Genomic DNA, 15,129 nt, shown 5'->3' with positions numbered 1-15,129 from the left:
CCGTCGCGCGCGTGCGCTGGCAGGATCTCGCTGCCACGTGGCCGCGGGAGGGCCCGCGGTCAGCACGCAGGTCAACCCCTTTCCCGCCTGCAAGACGCGGAGCTCTCTGAAGTCAGCATACACCTGCATAGCCGGCTCTTCAGGATGGGAAGCTGACCAAGCTTCTCGTCCCTTTGTCCGCCTCAGAGCTCGATCAGCTTCTGGGACTACTGTCGGAGTAAATAGCCATGGGTAGCCTAGCCGGCTTCCCCTGGCCCTTCTGAAAAAATTACAAGCCCGTCCGGCTCTCAACAACCCAAGACATGGGGCCACCTTCCCCTCGCTGGCTATCATCCAGGCCAGCTTTCGGAAGGCGGCCCGACTTTAGCCCTCATAAAGAAAGCCACGGGAGGGCCGACTTCGGGAAGATGGCCGTGAGAAGGCCGACTCCAAGAAGCCGGCTCCCATTAAGCGGTCGAGACCGTACCCTCAAAGTTTGCACCCACCTAACAGCAGTGCGACGGGGCGTGGCTACAGTGAAGCCTGCCACCCCCAGATCCCGGAGCACGCCTGGCACAGTGCGCCGTACGGAGTGGCCATGACCCGTCCGGCGCGGCACTGTTGCCATGTTGACCCTGATGTCACCCACGATGGGCCGCCAGCGCGGCCCACAGACGGTGGGCCCCTTCGGGCAGAGAGACACCCGAAGGCGGCCACGCCTCCCCCCAGTCGGCCCAAGACAGAGCCGGCTCCCCGCAGCTGGCCTGCCACCTCCCTCGAAGGAGACGCCCCATTAAGGAGACAAGATGCGGTGAGGCTACAGCGATCGCCCGACGGGCGGCGGCACTGTAGCCGCGCCTACCACGACGAAGCCCACGTCACCGAGATGAAGCCACAGTGATCAGCCGCCGACCAGGTCCTGGCCAGTGGGGCCTGCCTGTCGACCAAGGGGCCGGCAGCCGACGGGACCCACCAGTCGGCGGGCCCAGCAGCCGGTACACAAGCCGGCGAGTGCAGTCACAGACGGCTGGGCCCCGCGCCCAGTCGGATTACCATTGTACCCCCGGGGGGTAGGCCTATATAAACCCCCCGGGGCACCCATGCAAAGGGTTCGACCCCCTGCTAGTCCTAGACACCACACAAGGAGAAGAAGCAGGCTAGACGTGCCCTTCTTCCTCCTCCCACCAAACAGCTCAAGGAGCATTGTGTAGCTACTTGTCCATCTAGTGATCATGCGGAGACCCCGTAGAGCAGCAGTAGGGGTGTTATCTCCACGGAGAGCCCCGAAGCTGGGTAAGATCCGCCGGCGTGCATGTCTTCGCCTTATCCTGTTTCCAGGCACCGGCGACGTCTTACTCGCTCCCACAATGATAAGCCACCCGTTGGCATATGTCGCACCTACCACCCGACACTATCCCCCTAGGAGCATGCGCATAGTACTTTGTTTTGATGACTAATAGATTTTTTTCAATAAATATGTGAGTTCTCTATGACTAATGTTGAGTCAATGGATTATACGCACTCTCACCCTTCCATCATTGCTAGTCTCTTCGGTACCATGCATTGCCCTTTCTCACCTAGAGACTTGTTGCAAACTTCGCCGGTGCATCCAAACCCCATGATATGATACGCTCTATCACACATAAGCCTCCTTATATCTTCCTCAAAATAGCCACCATACCTACCTATCATGGCATTTTCATAGCCATTCTAAGATATATTGCCATGCAACTTCCATCATCTTCATATACATGACTTGAGCATCATTGTCATATTGCTTTGCATGATCGTAAGATATCTTGCATGATGTTTTCATGGCTTGTCCATTTTTTGATGTCATTGCGACGCTAGATCATCGCACACCCCGGTACACCACCAGAAGCATTCATATAGAGTCATATCTTTGTTCTAGTATCGAGTTGTGATATTGAGTTGTAAGTAAATAAAAGTGCGATGATCATCATTGTTAGAACATTGTCCCATGTGAGGTTATCAAAATAAAAGTTGCCAAACAAGCCCCCCCCCCCCAAAAAAGAGAAAAAAATAAAAAAAATAAAAAAGAGCGAAAAGAGAGAAGGGACAATGTTACTATCCTTTTACCACACTTGTGCTTTAGAGTAGCACCATGTTATTCATATAGAGAGTCTCTTGAGTTATCACTTTCATATACTAGTGGGAATTTTCATTATAGAACTTGGCTTGTATATTCCAACGATGGGCTTCCTTGAATGCCCTAGGTCTTCATTAGCAAGCAAGTTGGATGCACACCCACTTAGTTTTCAGTTTGATCTTTCATACACTTATAGCTCTCAGTGCATCCGTTGCATGGCAATCCCTACTACTCGCATTGATATCAATTGGTGGGCATCTCCATAGCCCGTTGATTAGCCGCGTCGATGTGAGACTTTCTTCCTTTTTGTCTTTTCTAGACAACCTCCAGCATCATATTCTATTCCACCTATAGTGCTATATCCATCGCTCATGCTCATGTATGGCGTGAAAGTTGAAAAGGTTTGTGAACATCAAATGTATGAAACAATTGCTTGGCTTGTCGTCGGCGTTGTGCATGATTTGAATATTTTGTGTGGTGAAGATGGAGCATAGCCAGACCATATGATTTTGTAGGGATAACTTTCTTTGGCCATGTTATTTTGAAAAGACATGATGGATTTATTAGTATGCTTGAAGTATTATTGACTTAATGTCAAATGATAGTCTATTGCTTTGAATCACTTGTGTCTTAATATTCATGCCATGATTAGATTACATGATTAAGATTATGCTAGTTAGCATTCCACATCAAAAAATATCTATTTTATCATTTACCTACTCGAGGACGAGCAGAAATTAAGCTTGGGGATGCTGATACGTCTCTGTCGTATCTATAATTTTTTATTGTTCCATGCCAATATTCTACAACTTTTATATACTTTTGGCAACTTTTCATACTATTTTCGGGACTAACATATTGATCCAGTGCCAGTTCTTGTATGTTGCATCAACGAAGTCCAAACGACATAAAAATGGACAGAGATTTTTTTGGAATATATGTGATTTTTGGGAAGAAGAATCAACGGGAGACGATGCCCGAGGGTGCCGTGAGGCGCACCCTGGGCCCTCGTGGCCACCCCGTAATGTTCCCTTCTTCCGCCGCAAGAAAGCCAATATTCGGATAGAAATCATGTTAAAATTTCAGCCAAATTAGAGTTACGAATCTGTGGGAATATAAGAAATGGTGAAAGGCCAAGAATCTGAAACACAGAAACAGAGAGAGACAAAGAGACATATCCAATCTCGGAGGGGCTCTTGCCCCTCCGACGCCATGGAATCGATGGACCAGAGGGGAAACCCTTCTCCCATCTAGGGAGAAGGTCAAGGATGAAGAAGAAGAAGGGGGGCTCTCTCTCTCCCTCTCTTCTGGTGGAGCCAGAACGCCGTCGGGGCCATCATCGTGTCACCGCAATCTACACCAACACCTTCGTCATCTTCACCAACATCTTCATGACCTTCCCCCATCTATCTATAGCGGTCCGCTCTCCAGCAACCCGTTGTACCCTCTACTTGAACATCGTGCTTTATGCTTCATATTCTTATCCAATGATATGTTGCCATCCTATGATGTCTGAGTAGATTTTCGTTTTCCTATCAGGAATTGGTGAATTGCTATGATTGATTTAATTTGCTTGTGGTTATGTTGCTGTCCTCTGGTGCCCATCATATGAGCACGTGCGTGGATCACACCGTAGGATTAGTTGTGTGTTGATAAGACTATGTATTGGAGCGCAAGAGTGACAGAAGCTTCAACCTAGCATAGAAATCGATGCATACGGGATTGAAGGGGGACCAATATATCTTATGCTATTGTTGGGTTTTACCTTAATCAACGTTAGTAGTTGCGGATGCATGCTAATAGTTCCAATCATAAGTTCATAGAATTCCAAGTTAGGTATGACATGCTAGCAGTGGCCTCTCCCACATAAAACTTGTTATCGGTCTAGTAAAGTAGTCAATTGCTTAGGGACAATTTCGCAACTCCTACCACCACTTTTCCACACTCGCTATACTAACTTTATTGCTTCTTTACCTAAAATACACCTAGTTTCTATTTACGTGCTCTTTACATTCTTGCAAACCTATCTCGTTACACCTACAAAGTACTTCTAGTTTCATACTTGTTCTAGGTAAAGCGAACATTAAGTGTGCGTAGAGTTCTATCGGTGGTCGATAGAACTTGAGGGAATATTTGTTCTACCTTTAGCTCCTTGTTGGGTTCGACACTCTTACTTATCGAAAGAGGCTACAATTGATCCCCTATACCTGTGGGTTATCAAGTAGGTGCGCCCACTTCGACGCCCTAATGGCGGAAGAGCTACCAGCACAGGAGGACATGTGCTGCAACCTCCGTCTCCTAAATGAGCACTGGTGAACAAGAGAATGACAATACCGTCTCGGACATGCGGCCCTACGATCCTGTCTTCCCGAATGAGCATCGGGCGTTGTATTAGACCATCCGTTGGGCCAGCGAGGCCCTCTCCGTCCTCCTTTGACTTGTTGCACTCGCCGTGGTGGCGCCGTCTCGCGTTGTCAACATGGTCAACGACATGAGGAATGAGGAGATGACTTTACTTGGAGAGGATGACAGTGGGGACCCACCAGGGCCATAGCCGCACGTACGCAAGTGCCCCCTTATTATATACAACTATAATATTTCTTGCTTCCTCCTGGTTTCTTGACCTCACGGTCCCACACCATTGTTAACCTATGTAGTGAATAAATGAGAGAATTGCACAAGGAGCGGCCGACAGCTGGGACCAAGCATCTCGAGCAGCATATGTCTTTTTGAGGTGTGAGGAGTGCAGAATTTTTCTTGAGCGATATTTCCATTGTTGTTCAGAGGAGAGCAGAGTAATAACTGGGCAGGGTGTGGCCCGTGTAGCCCACGCCAGATATCCAGCCCAGATATAATTTTTTTTCAAGCTGAAAATGGCTAGCTCAGCTATCCTTTTTTTGAAGGAATACCCAGGCAAGGTCAACTTGTTATTCTCCGCCCCGCTGGGCTGCAAATCTTTCCTAGGATGGATGCATTAGGCTTAACAAGAAAATGGGCTTTAAGAAATAATAAATAGGATGTAATTATAAAAACTGGGCGGTAACTATAAAAAATGAACCAAACATGTAATTACTTTATAAAATATTATTTCTGGATTTTGAAAATTTTAATTTCATTAATTGTTGTGCGTGCAATGTTTCGTTCGATTTTTACATAATACAAATTTATATTGAAATTGTATTTAATCTGACTAGAAATTTCGGGATAAAAATATTTCGGATCCCATCAAAACGTGGGAAATTTTATTGAATTATGTTTCGAACGGTTTGTTTAAATTATTAATCATTGCCTAGCTAGAAAATGGGATGTACTATTAACAAACTGTAAATGCACTGTAGTAAATTCCATTAGAATTCAAAAATGGGCTGTACATTCTTACAAATCTGAAATGAGCTTTAAGTTCTCTGCCACACACTTGTGGGCCTACTAAGTTGACGCGTCCCCTCAAAAAAATAGTTGACGCGTATGCAAGGCTTTGTCAACTTATAGTCAACACACGGTTCTAGCAGAAGTGGCCGTTTGATGTCCATCCAATGGATGTCGTGCTTCTCCTTCAATCTCGGATATTCTAGCTTCACCCACCCAAAAAATGATTCCTCCCCCGACATCTGGGGCGGTGAGGCCTACTAAGTTGACGCGTACCAAGGGCTTTGTCAACTTAGTCGATATAAACGATTCTAGCTGCATTTACCATACGATGTCCATCCAACGGCCGTCGTGCTTCTTCAACCTATGGTCTTCTTGCTCTAGCCGCCCAAAGCAGCATCGGTCATGCCGCCTGCTCCTGCCTCCTGTGGCCAGCTATGCTGTCGCGGAGGCCTCACCGCCCCTACTACTCCCACCGCTGGCCAGGCGATCCCTCCACTCACCCACACCACCTGTTATTATGTGGAGACGATAGCCTAACACTGCAGACGATGCAGTGAACCCTCGTACTCCTCTCGGCATGGGCATCCACTGCCGCGTCTTCCCCGGCTCTGCGTCATCCGCTTCCTAGGCCTCTCTGTCGTCCACCGCCTTGGTGCTCTCGGTGCGGTGTGGTCAATGTGGTCAACGACTGACTTCCATCGAAAGAGTACTATACGTGGAGTGGATGACAGCTGGATCCATAGCCGCAGGAAGGAAGTGCCTCCTTATTACGCAGAAAATAATGATTCCTCCACCTGACAGCAGGGACCCACCGGACGGGCCATCGTATTTCACGAAAAAAATGTTTCCCCCTAACTACTCGGACCCACCAGCTACATCTTCGCATGCAAGGAAGTGCGTCCATATTAAGGGAAAAATGATTCGCCCCTGACTGCTGGGACCTGCCAGCAACATCTTCGCACAAAAGGAAGTGCCTGACAGTCGGGACCCACCTGGTCGAAGCGTATGCAGCGTTGTAATTTTGGTCGCGAACGTGTACGTACATATTGTTCGATTGGACTGTCTGCAAGCTGCAGTGATAAAATGTGGTCGAGCAAGGAAAGGCATGTGTCATAGTAGAGGCGCGCACGTAGCATGTACATGTACGTACAGCGGCGAGGGTGCAAGAAAGAAACTACGGCCACGTACGTACATACGGGCGGGGTCTCGAACGCCTACTCACGCATACGTACAGCCAGGGCTCGTGTACATGGCTGGGTCGGAAGGGAGAAACTATGTTGTCGTCGTGTTCATGGGGAGGCAACAGAATGCGTCGTGTTCATTGGGAGGCAATGGAATGCATGCTGTTCATCGGGAGCCAACCGGCTTGGACGGAATAGCCGATGGAAACGAGGCCTGGCGTACCGCAGAATGGAGGAAACATCTTTGTGGTCGACCGCCATGGTCGAAACGGGATCCCGTTCATCGGGAGAGGTCTGGCGTACTGCAAAACGGAGGAAACGGACTTCTGTTGGACCTCCTATGGTCGAAACAGGGTCCTGTTGACCGGGAGGGGTGTGGCGTACGGCAAAACGGAGGAAACAGACTTGTGTTGGAGCGCTGCGCTCAGATTTTTTTCTTGAGTTAGTCTTGTTTCTTTTGTGCTCATTCGGTCTTCTTCTTCAGGTCGCCAATCGCGCTGGCGAGGGTGGCGGCGGAACCCGCGGCCGCCGAAGGGGCCGCGTTACGCAGGAGCCGGTCCGACCTCACCGACCAGACCGAGGTGGAGGGACGAGCCGACTCGGACCTCGGCATGGATCCGAATGCCGCTGACGCCTTGGCCTGGAGGGACAAGAACCAGGACGAGGCGGAGCTGGAGGAAGCATCGGGTCGTGCTTGGACCGACGCGGCAGCGGCATGGGCGCGAGCCGGCGCGGAGCCGACCTGGCGCGAGATGCCGGAGGGCATGGTGGTGCGGCGACGGTCTTTGAGCCGTCATCAGTGAGGGAGCACGGCCGTGGAGGCCAGGCTAAGGTGGTGATCCCCGACCGGAAGGTCATGGAGGTGGCGGATGACACCCTATCGCGGGCCGACGTGGTCGAGCGAGTGGGGACTGATGGTGGTGAAGACGGCGTCGTTTTGGAAGAGACGTTGCGGGCGGCGGTGTCAGAGGCGCCGCTGGTTTTGGAGGAGGCACCGTGGGCGGCGGTACCGGATGCAAACCCGGCAGCTGGGCCGGAGACGGCGACGCAGGGCGTCCCGGCGTTTGGGTCGTCGTCGGCTCCGCGAGGGGCGTCGGAAGAGGCGAGCGGCCAGCGGGGAGTACGCCTTGGTGCCCCAGCAGGGATGGCGCCGAGCTGCCGTGCCGCAGCCGGCGCGGAGCGGGGGCGCCGTTGTCTTCGGGCCTCAAACCCAGGAGGAGGCGGCGTTGGACGCCGTCAGTCGCCACCTACGAGGCCGGACGAAACGGCTCGAGGCCTTTGCCCAGGCCGAGGGGGAGCGGACACGTCGCGTGCCGTTCTGGTAAGTCTTCTTGTAATTTCTTCTTTCTGGGGGCGCGCCAGCGCACCCAGTGGGCGTAGCCCCCGATGTTCGGGCCAACTACGTAGTAGTTGGGTCGAATCATTGGAGTGTTGGCCTTGTTCTAATTTCTACTTTCTTCAGCATCTCGACGCCTTCCGGGTCGCCGCCTACAATCGTCTCCTGGGCAATCACCGAGAGCTCATGGAGCAGCTTGCCGCCAAGGAGGGGGAGCTCCACGTCGCCGCAGGTATTCTTGTGCTCTTTTCTAGTGGGGGCGTGCTAGCGCCCCCACTGGGTGTCGCCCCCGAGATTCGGGCCAACTGTGTAACAGTTGGGCCAAATCTGAAGTCTTGCTTTTTTCTTATGCTGAGTCCTACTTTTTCGCAGCCGAGGCGCTCTCCTGGCGGACTTGTCTGCTCCGGGCCAGTGATCACTACGACCGGCTTGTTGCCGACACCAGTCGTCTTGGCATCGAGGCGGCGCAGGCGAGGGCGGAGGCGGCCACGGCTCGGCGGTCTCTCAACGAGGCCAACCAGCTGCATGAGCAGCTGGCGGGTCACAAGAGCCGCCTCGAGGCTGAGGTGGAGCTCCTTAAGGCGGAAGCCGCCAAGGTGGCAGAAGCCCAGCATGCCCTGGTGGAGGCGGACCAGCAGCGCAGCCAGCTGGCCGACGACAAGGGCCGGCTCCAGGCCGAGGTGGATCGCCTGCAGGGGCAGGTCACCACGGCTGAGGGGGGCCCTCAGGACGAGGCCCATCGCTGCGAGGCGGCCGAAGACAAGGACGCCGAGCTAAAGGCGTCCCTTGCCAAGGCAGCCAATCTCAAGAAGGCGCTAAAGGAGCGCGACCGCGCCATCGAATGGGAGCGGCGTGGTATGTTGCCTGAGGCGCAGCACCTGGAAGATTTCTTCTCCAGTAAGTGCTTTTTCTTGTCGTTTGCCGGGTTGGGATCCGGCCTTTCTTCCTTGTTGTTTTTCTTCTAACTCGCTTCTTCCTTTGCGGCAGGGGCCTTCACGGAGACATAGCGGCTGGCGGAGGAAGCCGTCCGCAATCAGTGCGACCCGACCGGCATTGTTGGGTCTGGGACGGATCCACGAGTGGCCTGGACCTTCCCGGAGATCATCGCCGCCGCTGAGGCCCACCTGCAGGTCCTGGGAATGCTGTTGGGCCGGCTGTCCCAGGCCGGCACCGCAATGACGGCGGCCTTATGGCTGGACTCCGTCCAACCGAGCAGCTTCTCACGCCTGGCGCGTTGGTTGGAGATGGGGCCGGATTGGCTTGGCAAGTGGTGCCTCTCTGCCGCTCGTGTCGGTGCTATGATGGCGCACCGGTTCGCGCTGTCCTGGCATCCGGACCTGTAGCTGGCTGGTTCGGAGCAGCTCTTGCAGGAGCAAGCCGGCCGGATCACCTCCCGGGCCAGCTACATCGCCGAGTTCGCCTTCCACGACGAGTTCCATCCAGGGCGGACGGAAGACGGCAGGGCTGTGGACGGCGACGACTATGGCTTGCTCCTCCACGATCCGGAGGGGAGCTCGGAGGAGACGGGCATCTACTGCGACACGGGTGCTGAGGAGAACAACGGCGCCTCGCTGGACCCGGAGGACGCCAGGGGAGAGCCGTCGACGTCGCGACGCGGCGCTGGAGATTCCTGAGACACTTTGTGTAAAATCTGTTAAATAGCAGGTCCACCCACCCACTGGGGGTTTTAGGGTGTAATGAACTCGAGCCGTGGGCCTTTTCTCAAATACTTGTGTAGATGTTGTGGGTGCTTTTGCTTTCTGCCTTCCGTTTTTTGGACCGATTTCGTGCGTTTTTCCTTTCTCAAACCTCCCCCCGCGAGTCAGATGGCCGAGGCTCCGGTGCGTGACAAGGAGTTGGGTTCTTTGAGAGGACCGCGCAGGATTTGGGTCCCTCGAATCGTTGAGCGCGAGCGAAACACCCACTGGGCCGGCTGGCGGCAATCCGGCGAAGCCGGTTGGCGAACAGTCGGTCGTGCGGCTGTTCATTTGGTGAATGGTGGGACGAGTTGATCGACCCGACAACCTTTGACTTAGTGTATGAAGCGTAAAGGAGCTTTGGCCCGTTGTGCTTTCCAGTCGACAGCCAAAGCTGGATCTGCGGCTTTAGGGCGAAGTGGGGGACCGCGGCATCCTAACTTTATCAGGAATCACCAAGTAAGGCGGCAGGGTGGCGACCGAGCCGGCCAGCCCCCGATTCCCCGGGTCGAGCGAGTCGGACTGGTGGCCGGGTTCAATGGTATAGTGATGCAAGAAAATAGGGACACAATAAATTGGTCGACAAAAGGCAGCCCCCGAGTCTCGTTCGGGGACCCCATGGTTTCATGCGTTTACAAAAGGCGACGATACATACGCTCGTGCGACTAACTGTAAAACGGACAGAGGAGTTTCGCGTTCCATGGTCGGGTCGTTTCTTCACCAGCGGTGACCTTCTTGGGCTTCCTTGACTTGCGTGCGTCGTTGAGGTAGTAGGCATTGCGGTCGCGCAAGGCCCAGCTCATGATAAATGGGCCCTCCCATGGAGGGGAAAACTTGTGCTTGCCTGCCTGCTCTTGGACGAGTCGGAGGATGAGGTCGCCCTCGCGGAACGCAATGGGCTTGATCTTCTTGCTGTGGTAGTGCCTCAGGCCTAACTAGTAGATGGCCGAGCGACTGAGCGCCAGGAGGCGTGCTTCTTCGAGCAGGTCGACGCCATCTTCACGGGCTTCTCTGGCTTTGGCATTGGTGTACATCGCGACGTGCGGCGAGTCAAACTCGACGTCGGTCGGGATGACGGCTTCAGCTCCGTAGACGAGGAAGAACGGGGTGAACCTGGTCGACCGATTCGGTGTGGTGCGTAGACTCCAGAGAATGGCTGGCAACTCGTCAAGTCAGCTGCCGGGTGAGCGGATGAGTGGCTCGACAAGTCGCGGATTGACGCCGGACAGGATGAGTCCATTGGCCCGCTCGACCTGCCCGTTGGACTGCGGATGCGCAACGGAGGCCAGGTCGAGGCGGATGCCAGAGACGGAGCAGTATTGCTCGAGTGCGCCCTTGACGAAGTTGGTGTCGTTGTCGGTGATGATGCTGTTCGACATGATGTAATGCACCGCTATGTCCTTGATGAACCGGACGACTGTTGGCCCGTCCAGTTTCTTGATTGGTCTTGCCTCGATCCACTTGGTGAATTTGTCCTCTGCCACCTGCAAGTGCGTCATGCCGCCTCAAGCGGTTTTGAAGGGTCCCACCATGTCGAGTCCCCAGACCGCGAAGGGCCAGGCGATTGGTATGGTGCAGAGTGCTGACGCCGGCTGGTGGCTGCGTTTGCTGAAGCGTTGGCATCCCTCACACTTGAGGATGAGCGACTCGGCATCTTGGAGGGCCATGGGCCAGTAGAAACCGTGGCGGAACGCCTTGGCCACCAGGGATCGTGATGCGGCATGGTGCCCACACTCGCCCTGATGTATGTCGAGGAGGATGTCGATGCCCCGTTCCTGCTCGATGCAGCATTGGAACACGCGGTGGAGCTTCGCTTGACGAGCTCGTTGTAGATGATGCTGTAGGCGGATGCCCGGCGCTACACTTGCCGAGCTTCGGTCTCGTCCATGGGGAGAACCCCGCTCTCCAAGAATTCTGATATTGGGAGGGCCCAAGATGGAGCCGTAACCACGACGAAGACGGCCACCAGGGTGGGTTCCGAGTCGACAGCCCACGAGCCGGGTTGAGCAGCCCCCAGGTCGGGGATGGCGACGGTCGGGTCTAGGAAGATGGTGGCCGGGTCGAGCTGAGCAGCCCCTGGGCCGGGTTGAGGTGCGGCCGGGTCGTCTGAAATGTGGATGGACTTGGAGTCCGATGATGGCTTGACGGACGGCTTGCGCAGGTGCTCGAGGGAGACGCCGGACGGGATGGCTTGTCGTGACGAGGGGATCTTGGCGAGCGTGTCGGCTGCTTCGTTCTCCGCGCGTGGGACGTGGAGGAACTTGCAGCCCTCGAAAGATCCGGACAGCTTCTGGACAAGGAAGCGGTAGCTTGCCATGTTGGAGTCGCGGGCGTCCAATTCGCCGGAGCACTGATGCACCACCAGGTCCGACTCGCCGTAGCACAGGATGCGCCGGATGCCGAGTTCCTTGGCAAGCCGGAGGCCGTGCACAAGGGCTTCGTACTCGGCGACGTTGTTGGAGGCGGGGAAGTGGATCTGGAGTGCGTAGCGGAGCCGGTCGCCCTTTGGGGACGACAGTACGATGCCAGCCCCCAAGCCGAGTCGCATCTTGGACCCGTCGAAGTGCATGCGCCAATGCATCGAGTCGGGAGGCGGCGGGAAGTACTAGGTCTCGGTCCAGTCGACGAGGAAGTCGTCCAGGGCTTGAGACTTGATCGCGGTGCGGGGCTCGTAGAGGATGGTGTGGCCGGCTAGCTGGATCGCTCACTTGGCAACCCGGCCAGAGGCATCCCGGCACCCGATGATTTCTCCGATAGGCGCCGTGCTGACAACGGTGACAACGTGCTCTTAGAAATACTGCTTCAGCTTCTCGGCGGTGAACTACACGCCGTAACACATCTTCTGGTAGTGCGGGTAGTTCTGCTTGGAGATGGAGAGCACCTCGCACAGGTAGTAGACTGGGCGCTACTGCTTGGATCTTGCCCTTCTCTGGTCGCTCGACCACTAGCACAATGCTGACCGCCCGCGAGGTCGCGACTATGTAGAGCAAAGGCGTCTCCTTGTCGGTCGGTGCGGCTAGGACTCGTGCAGTGGAGAGCATGCGCTTGAGGTCTTGCAAGGCCTCGTCTGCCTTGCCCTTCCATTCGAACGGGCTCGTCTTCTTCATCAGCTGGTACAAGGGTAGCGCCCTCTTGCCCAGCCGGCTTAAAAACCGGCTAACCGAGGCCAAGCATCCGTTGAACTTCTAGACATCGCGCAGCCGAGCCGGCTTGCGCATGCGCTCGATGGCCTTGATCTTCTCCGGGTTTGCTTCAATGCCGCGTTCCGAGACGAGGAAGCCGAGTAGCTTTCCGGCCGGGATGCCGAAGACGCATTTTTTCGGGTTAAGCTTGACCTTGTATTCGCGGAGGTTGGCGAAGGTTTCCTTCAAATCATTGAGGAGCGTGAGGTGCTGCTTGGTCTTCACCATGATGTCGTCCCATGTATACGTGGATATTGCGGCCGAGTTGCGGCAGCAGGCATTTCTGCATGCAGCGCTGGAAGGTGGCGCTGGTGTTCTTCAAGCCAAACGACATGGTGATGTAGCAATACGCCCCAAAGGGCGTTATGAAGGACGTTTTCAGGGCATCGGCCGGGTCCAGCTTGATCTGGTGGTAGCTGGAGTATGCGTCCAGGAAGGACAGGAGCTCACACCTAGCGGTCGAGTCGATGACTTGGTCGATCTGCGGGAGGGCGAACGGATCCTTGGGACATGCCTTGCTGAGGCTGGTGTAGTCAATACACATGCGCCAGGTCTTGTTCTTCTTCAGGACGAGGACTGGATTGGCCAGCCACTCGGGGTGAAACACTTCCATTATGAAGCCGGCCGCCAAAAGCTTGGCGACCACTTCACCAATGGTTCTCCTCTTCTCTTCGGAAAATCGTCGTAGGGGTTGACGGACATGCTTGGCGTCCTTGCTGACGTGAAGTTTGTGCTCGGCGTACTTCCTCGGGATACCCGACATGTCCTTGGGGGTCCATGCGAAGATATCCCGATTCTCACTGAGGAAGTCGACGAGCCCGCCTTCCTATTTGCTGTCGAGGCGGGCGCCTATGACAACGTACTTGCTACAGCTGGGGTCTTCTGGGTTGAGCTTCACTTTCTTAGTCTCCCTAGAGGTCTTGAAGGCAGCCTCGTCGGCAGGGTCTGGGGTCGGGATCGACGCGGCGGAGGCCTCGCCTGCCAGGGTGACGATTCGGTCGATCTAGCGCCGCTCCTCGGCAATGACCAGCAACTCGTCCAACTTGGCACCGTCTCGGGCGCATTCCGGGGATGTGGGTAATCGCTGGTGATGGTGATGAGGCCCTTGGGACCCGGCATCTTCATGTTTAGGTACGCGTAGTGGGGAACCGCCATGAACTTGGCGAGCGCGGGCCGGCCCATCAATGCGTGATACGCGCCGGACAGGTCCACCACTTCGAACCAGATCGGTTCGCGCCGGAAGTGGCTGTTGTCACCGAACAAGACATCTAGCCGGACCCGGTCAATGGGGGAGCAGGAGAGGCCAGACACGATGCCGTGGAAGATCGTTCGGGTCGGCTCCAGGTCCTCGGCCTTGAGGCCGAGCTTGGTCATCATGTCACGGTAGAGGATGTTGATGCTGCTGCCGCTGTCGATGAGGACTCGTGAGAACTTGCATGTGCACCGCGCGACGATGGCGGGGTTGAGGACGAGGGCGTAACCACCCGGACTCGGCAGGACTGCCAGGTGATCCTCCCGGGTCCAGGTGATCGGTCGAACCGACCAACGCATGAACTCCGGCTTGGCCGGGACAATGGTGTTCACCGCCTACAGAAGGAGGCACTCGCTGCGCTTGTCGTCGCTGAGGCTGGTGAAGACGATGTAGGCGGCGTTCTGGTCCGGGTAGGCGTCGTCGCGCATCACGCCGCCAGCTGGATGCAGCGGTGGAGGCGGAGGCGGCTGCCCCACACCTGGAGCTGGAGCCGGAGGGGGCGGGATGTCACCCCTCATGATGCGCTTGGTGATGGCGCACTGCCGAAGCGTGTGCGTGGAGGGTCTTGCGCCGCTGTTGTGCTTGCAGGGGGCGTCGAGCATCTACTCGAAGCTCATGGCGGGTTGCCATGCCGTCTTGATGGTTTGCCGGCGCTTCGCCGCCGGGTCCGCCGCGGGCTCGGTGGCGGCGACGAGTCGGTTGTCGTGACGCGTCGCCGGCTGGTCAGCCTTGCGCTTGTCGTTCTAGTGATGTTGCTGCTGGCTGCTTTCGCCGGCCGGCTTCGGAGGGGGAACCAGCTTCGCCTTGCCGGCTTCATCCAGCGCCACCTGGATCTTCATGGCGGAGTCGGCGTTGGCGTACTTGTCCCCCGTCACCATGAGCGCGGCCATGGTGGCCGGCTCGGAGCGTAAGAGCTTGTGCTTGAAGGGGGTGCCATCTCGGAACCCGCTGACGGAGTACTGGATCGCCTGGACTTCATGGACGCCCTCGCAGCTGTTCAAGAGCTCGGTCCAGCGTGCGAGG

General features: G+C 55.5%; 2 protein-coding genes across 2 annotated transcripts; both read right to left on the bottom strand.

Moving 5' to 3' along the window:
* Positions 1-10,607: 10,607 nt before the first annotated feature.
* On the bottom strand, positions 10,608-11,989 carry LOC147990491 (uncharacterized). Its single transcript, XM_087538253.1, has 4 exons — positions 11,537-11,989; positions 11,202-11,447; positions 10,900-11,156; positions 10,608-10,785 (listed from the first exon to the last, which is right to left on the bottom strand). The coding sequence occupies exons 1-4, from the start codon at positions 11,987-11,989 to the stop codon at positions 10,608-10,610; spliced, it is 1,134 nt and encodes a 377-aa protein (XP_087394379.1).
* Positions 11,990-13,680: 1,691 nt separating this feature from the next.
* Positions 13,681-14,405, bottom strand: LOC147990490 (uncharacterized). The gene is made up of 2 exons (XM_087538251.1): positions 13,898-14,405; positions 13,681-13,832 (listed from the first exon to the last, which is right to left on the bottom strand). Exons 1-2 carry the CDS (start codon positions 14,403-14,405, stop codon positions 13,681-13,683), a joined length of 660 nt encoding a protein of 219 aa, XP_087394377.1.
* Positions 14,406-15,129: the final 724 nt, after the last annotated feature.

This window comes from Triticum urartu, chromosome 1A (genome assembly GCF_056163025.1).
Source record: "Triticum urartu cultivar PI428250 chromosome 1A, HENAU_Tu73, whole genome shotgun sequence".
Classification (NCBI taxonomy): Eukaryota; Viridiplantae; Streptophyta; class Magnoliopsida; order Poales; family Poaceae; genus Triticum; species Triticum urartu.
This window is presented reverse-complemented; position numbering and strand designations above follow the sequence as displayed.

What these genes read in the sequence shown, in the direction of transcription:
- LOC147990491 (XM_087538253.1), bottom strand. Translation starts at nt 11,989, where the DNA reads ATGGCAAGCTACCGCTTCCTTGTCCAGAAGCTGTCCGGATCTTTCGAG. An exon ending in ACGAGACCGAAGCTCGGCAA is followed by an intron (nt 11,448 to 11,536) that starts GTGTAGCGCCGG and finishes TGCATCGAGCAG; the next exon opens with GAACGGGGCATCGACATCCT. An exon ending in CGGGCCAATGGACTCATCCT is followed by an intron (nt 10,786 to 10,899) that starts GTCCGGCGTCAA and finishes TCGGTCGACCAG; the next exon opens with GTTCACCCCGTTCTTCCTCG.
- LOC147990490 (XM_087538251.1), bottom strand. Translation starts at nt 14,405, where the DNA reads ATGCGTTGGTCGGTTCGACCGATCACCTGGACCCGGGAGGATCACCTG. An exon ending in TGCGCCCGAGACGGTGCCAA is followed by an intron (nt 13,833 to 13,897) that starts GTTGGACGAGTT and finishes TCACCCTGGCAG; the next exon opens with GCGAGGCCTCCGCCGCGTCG.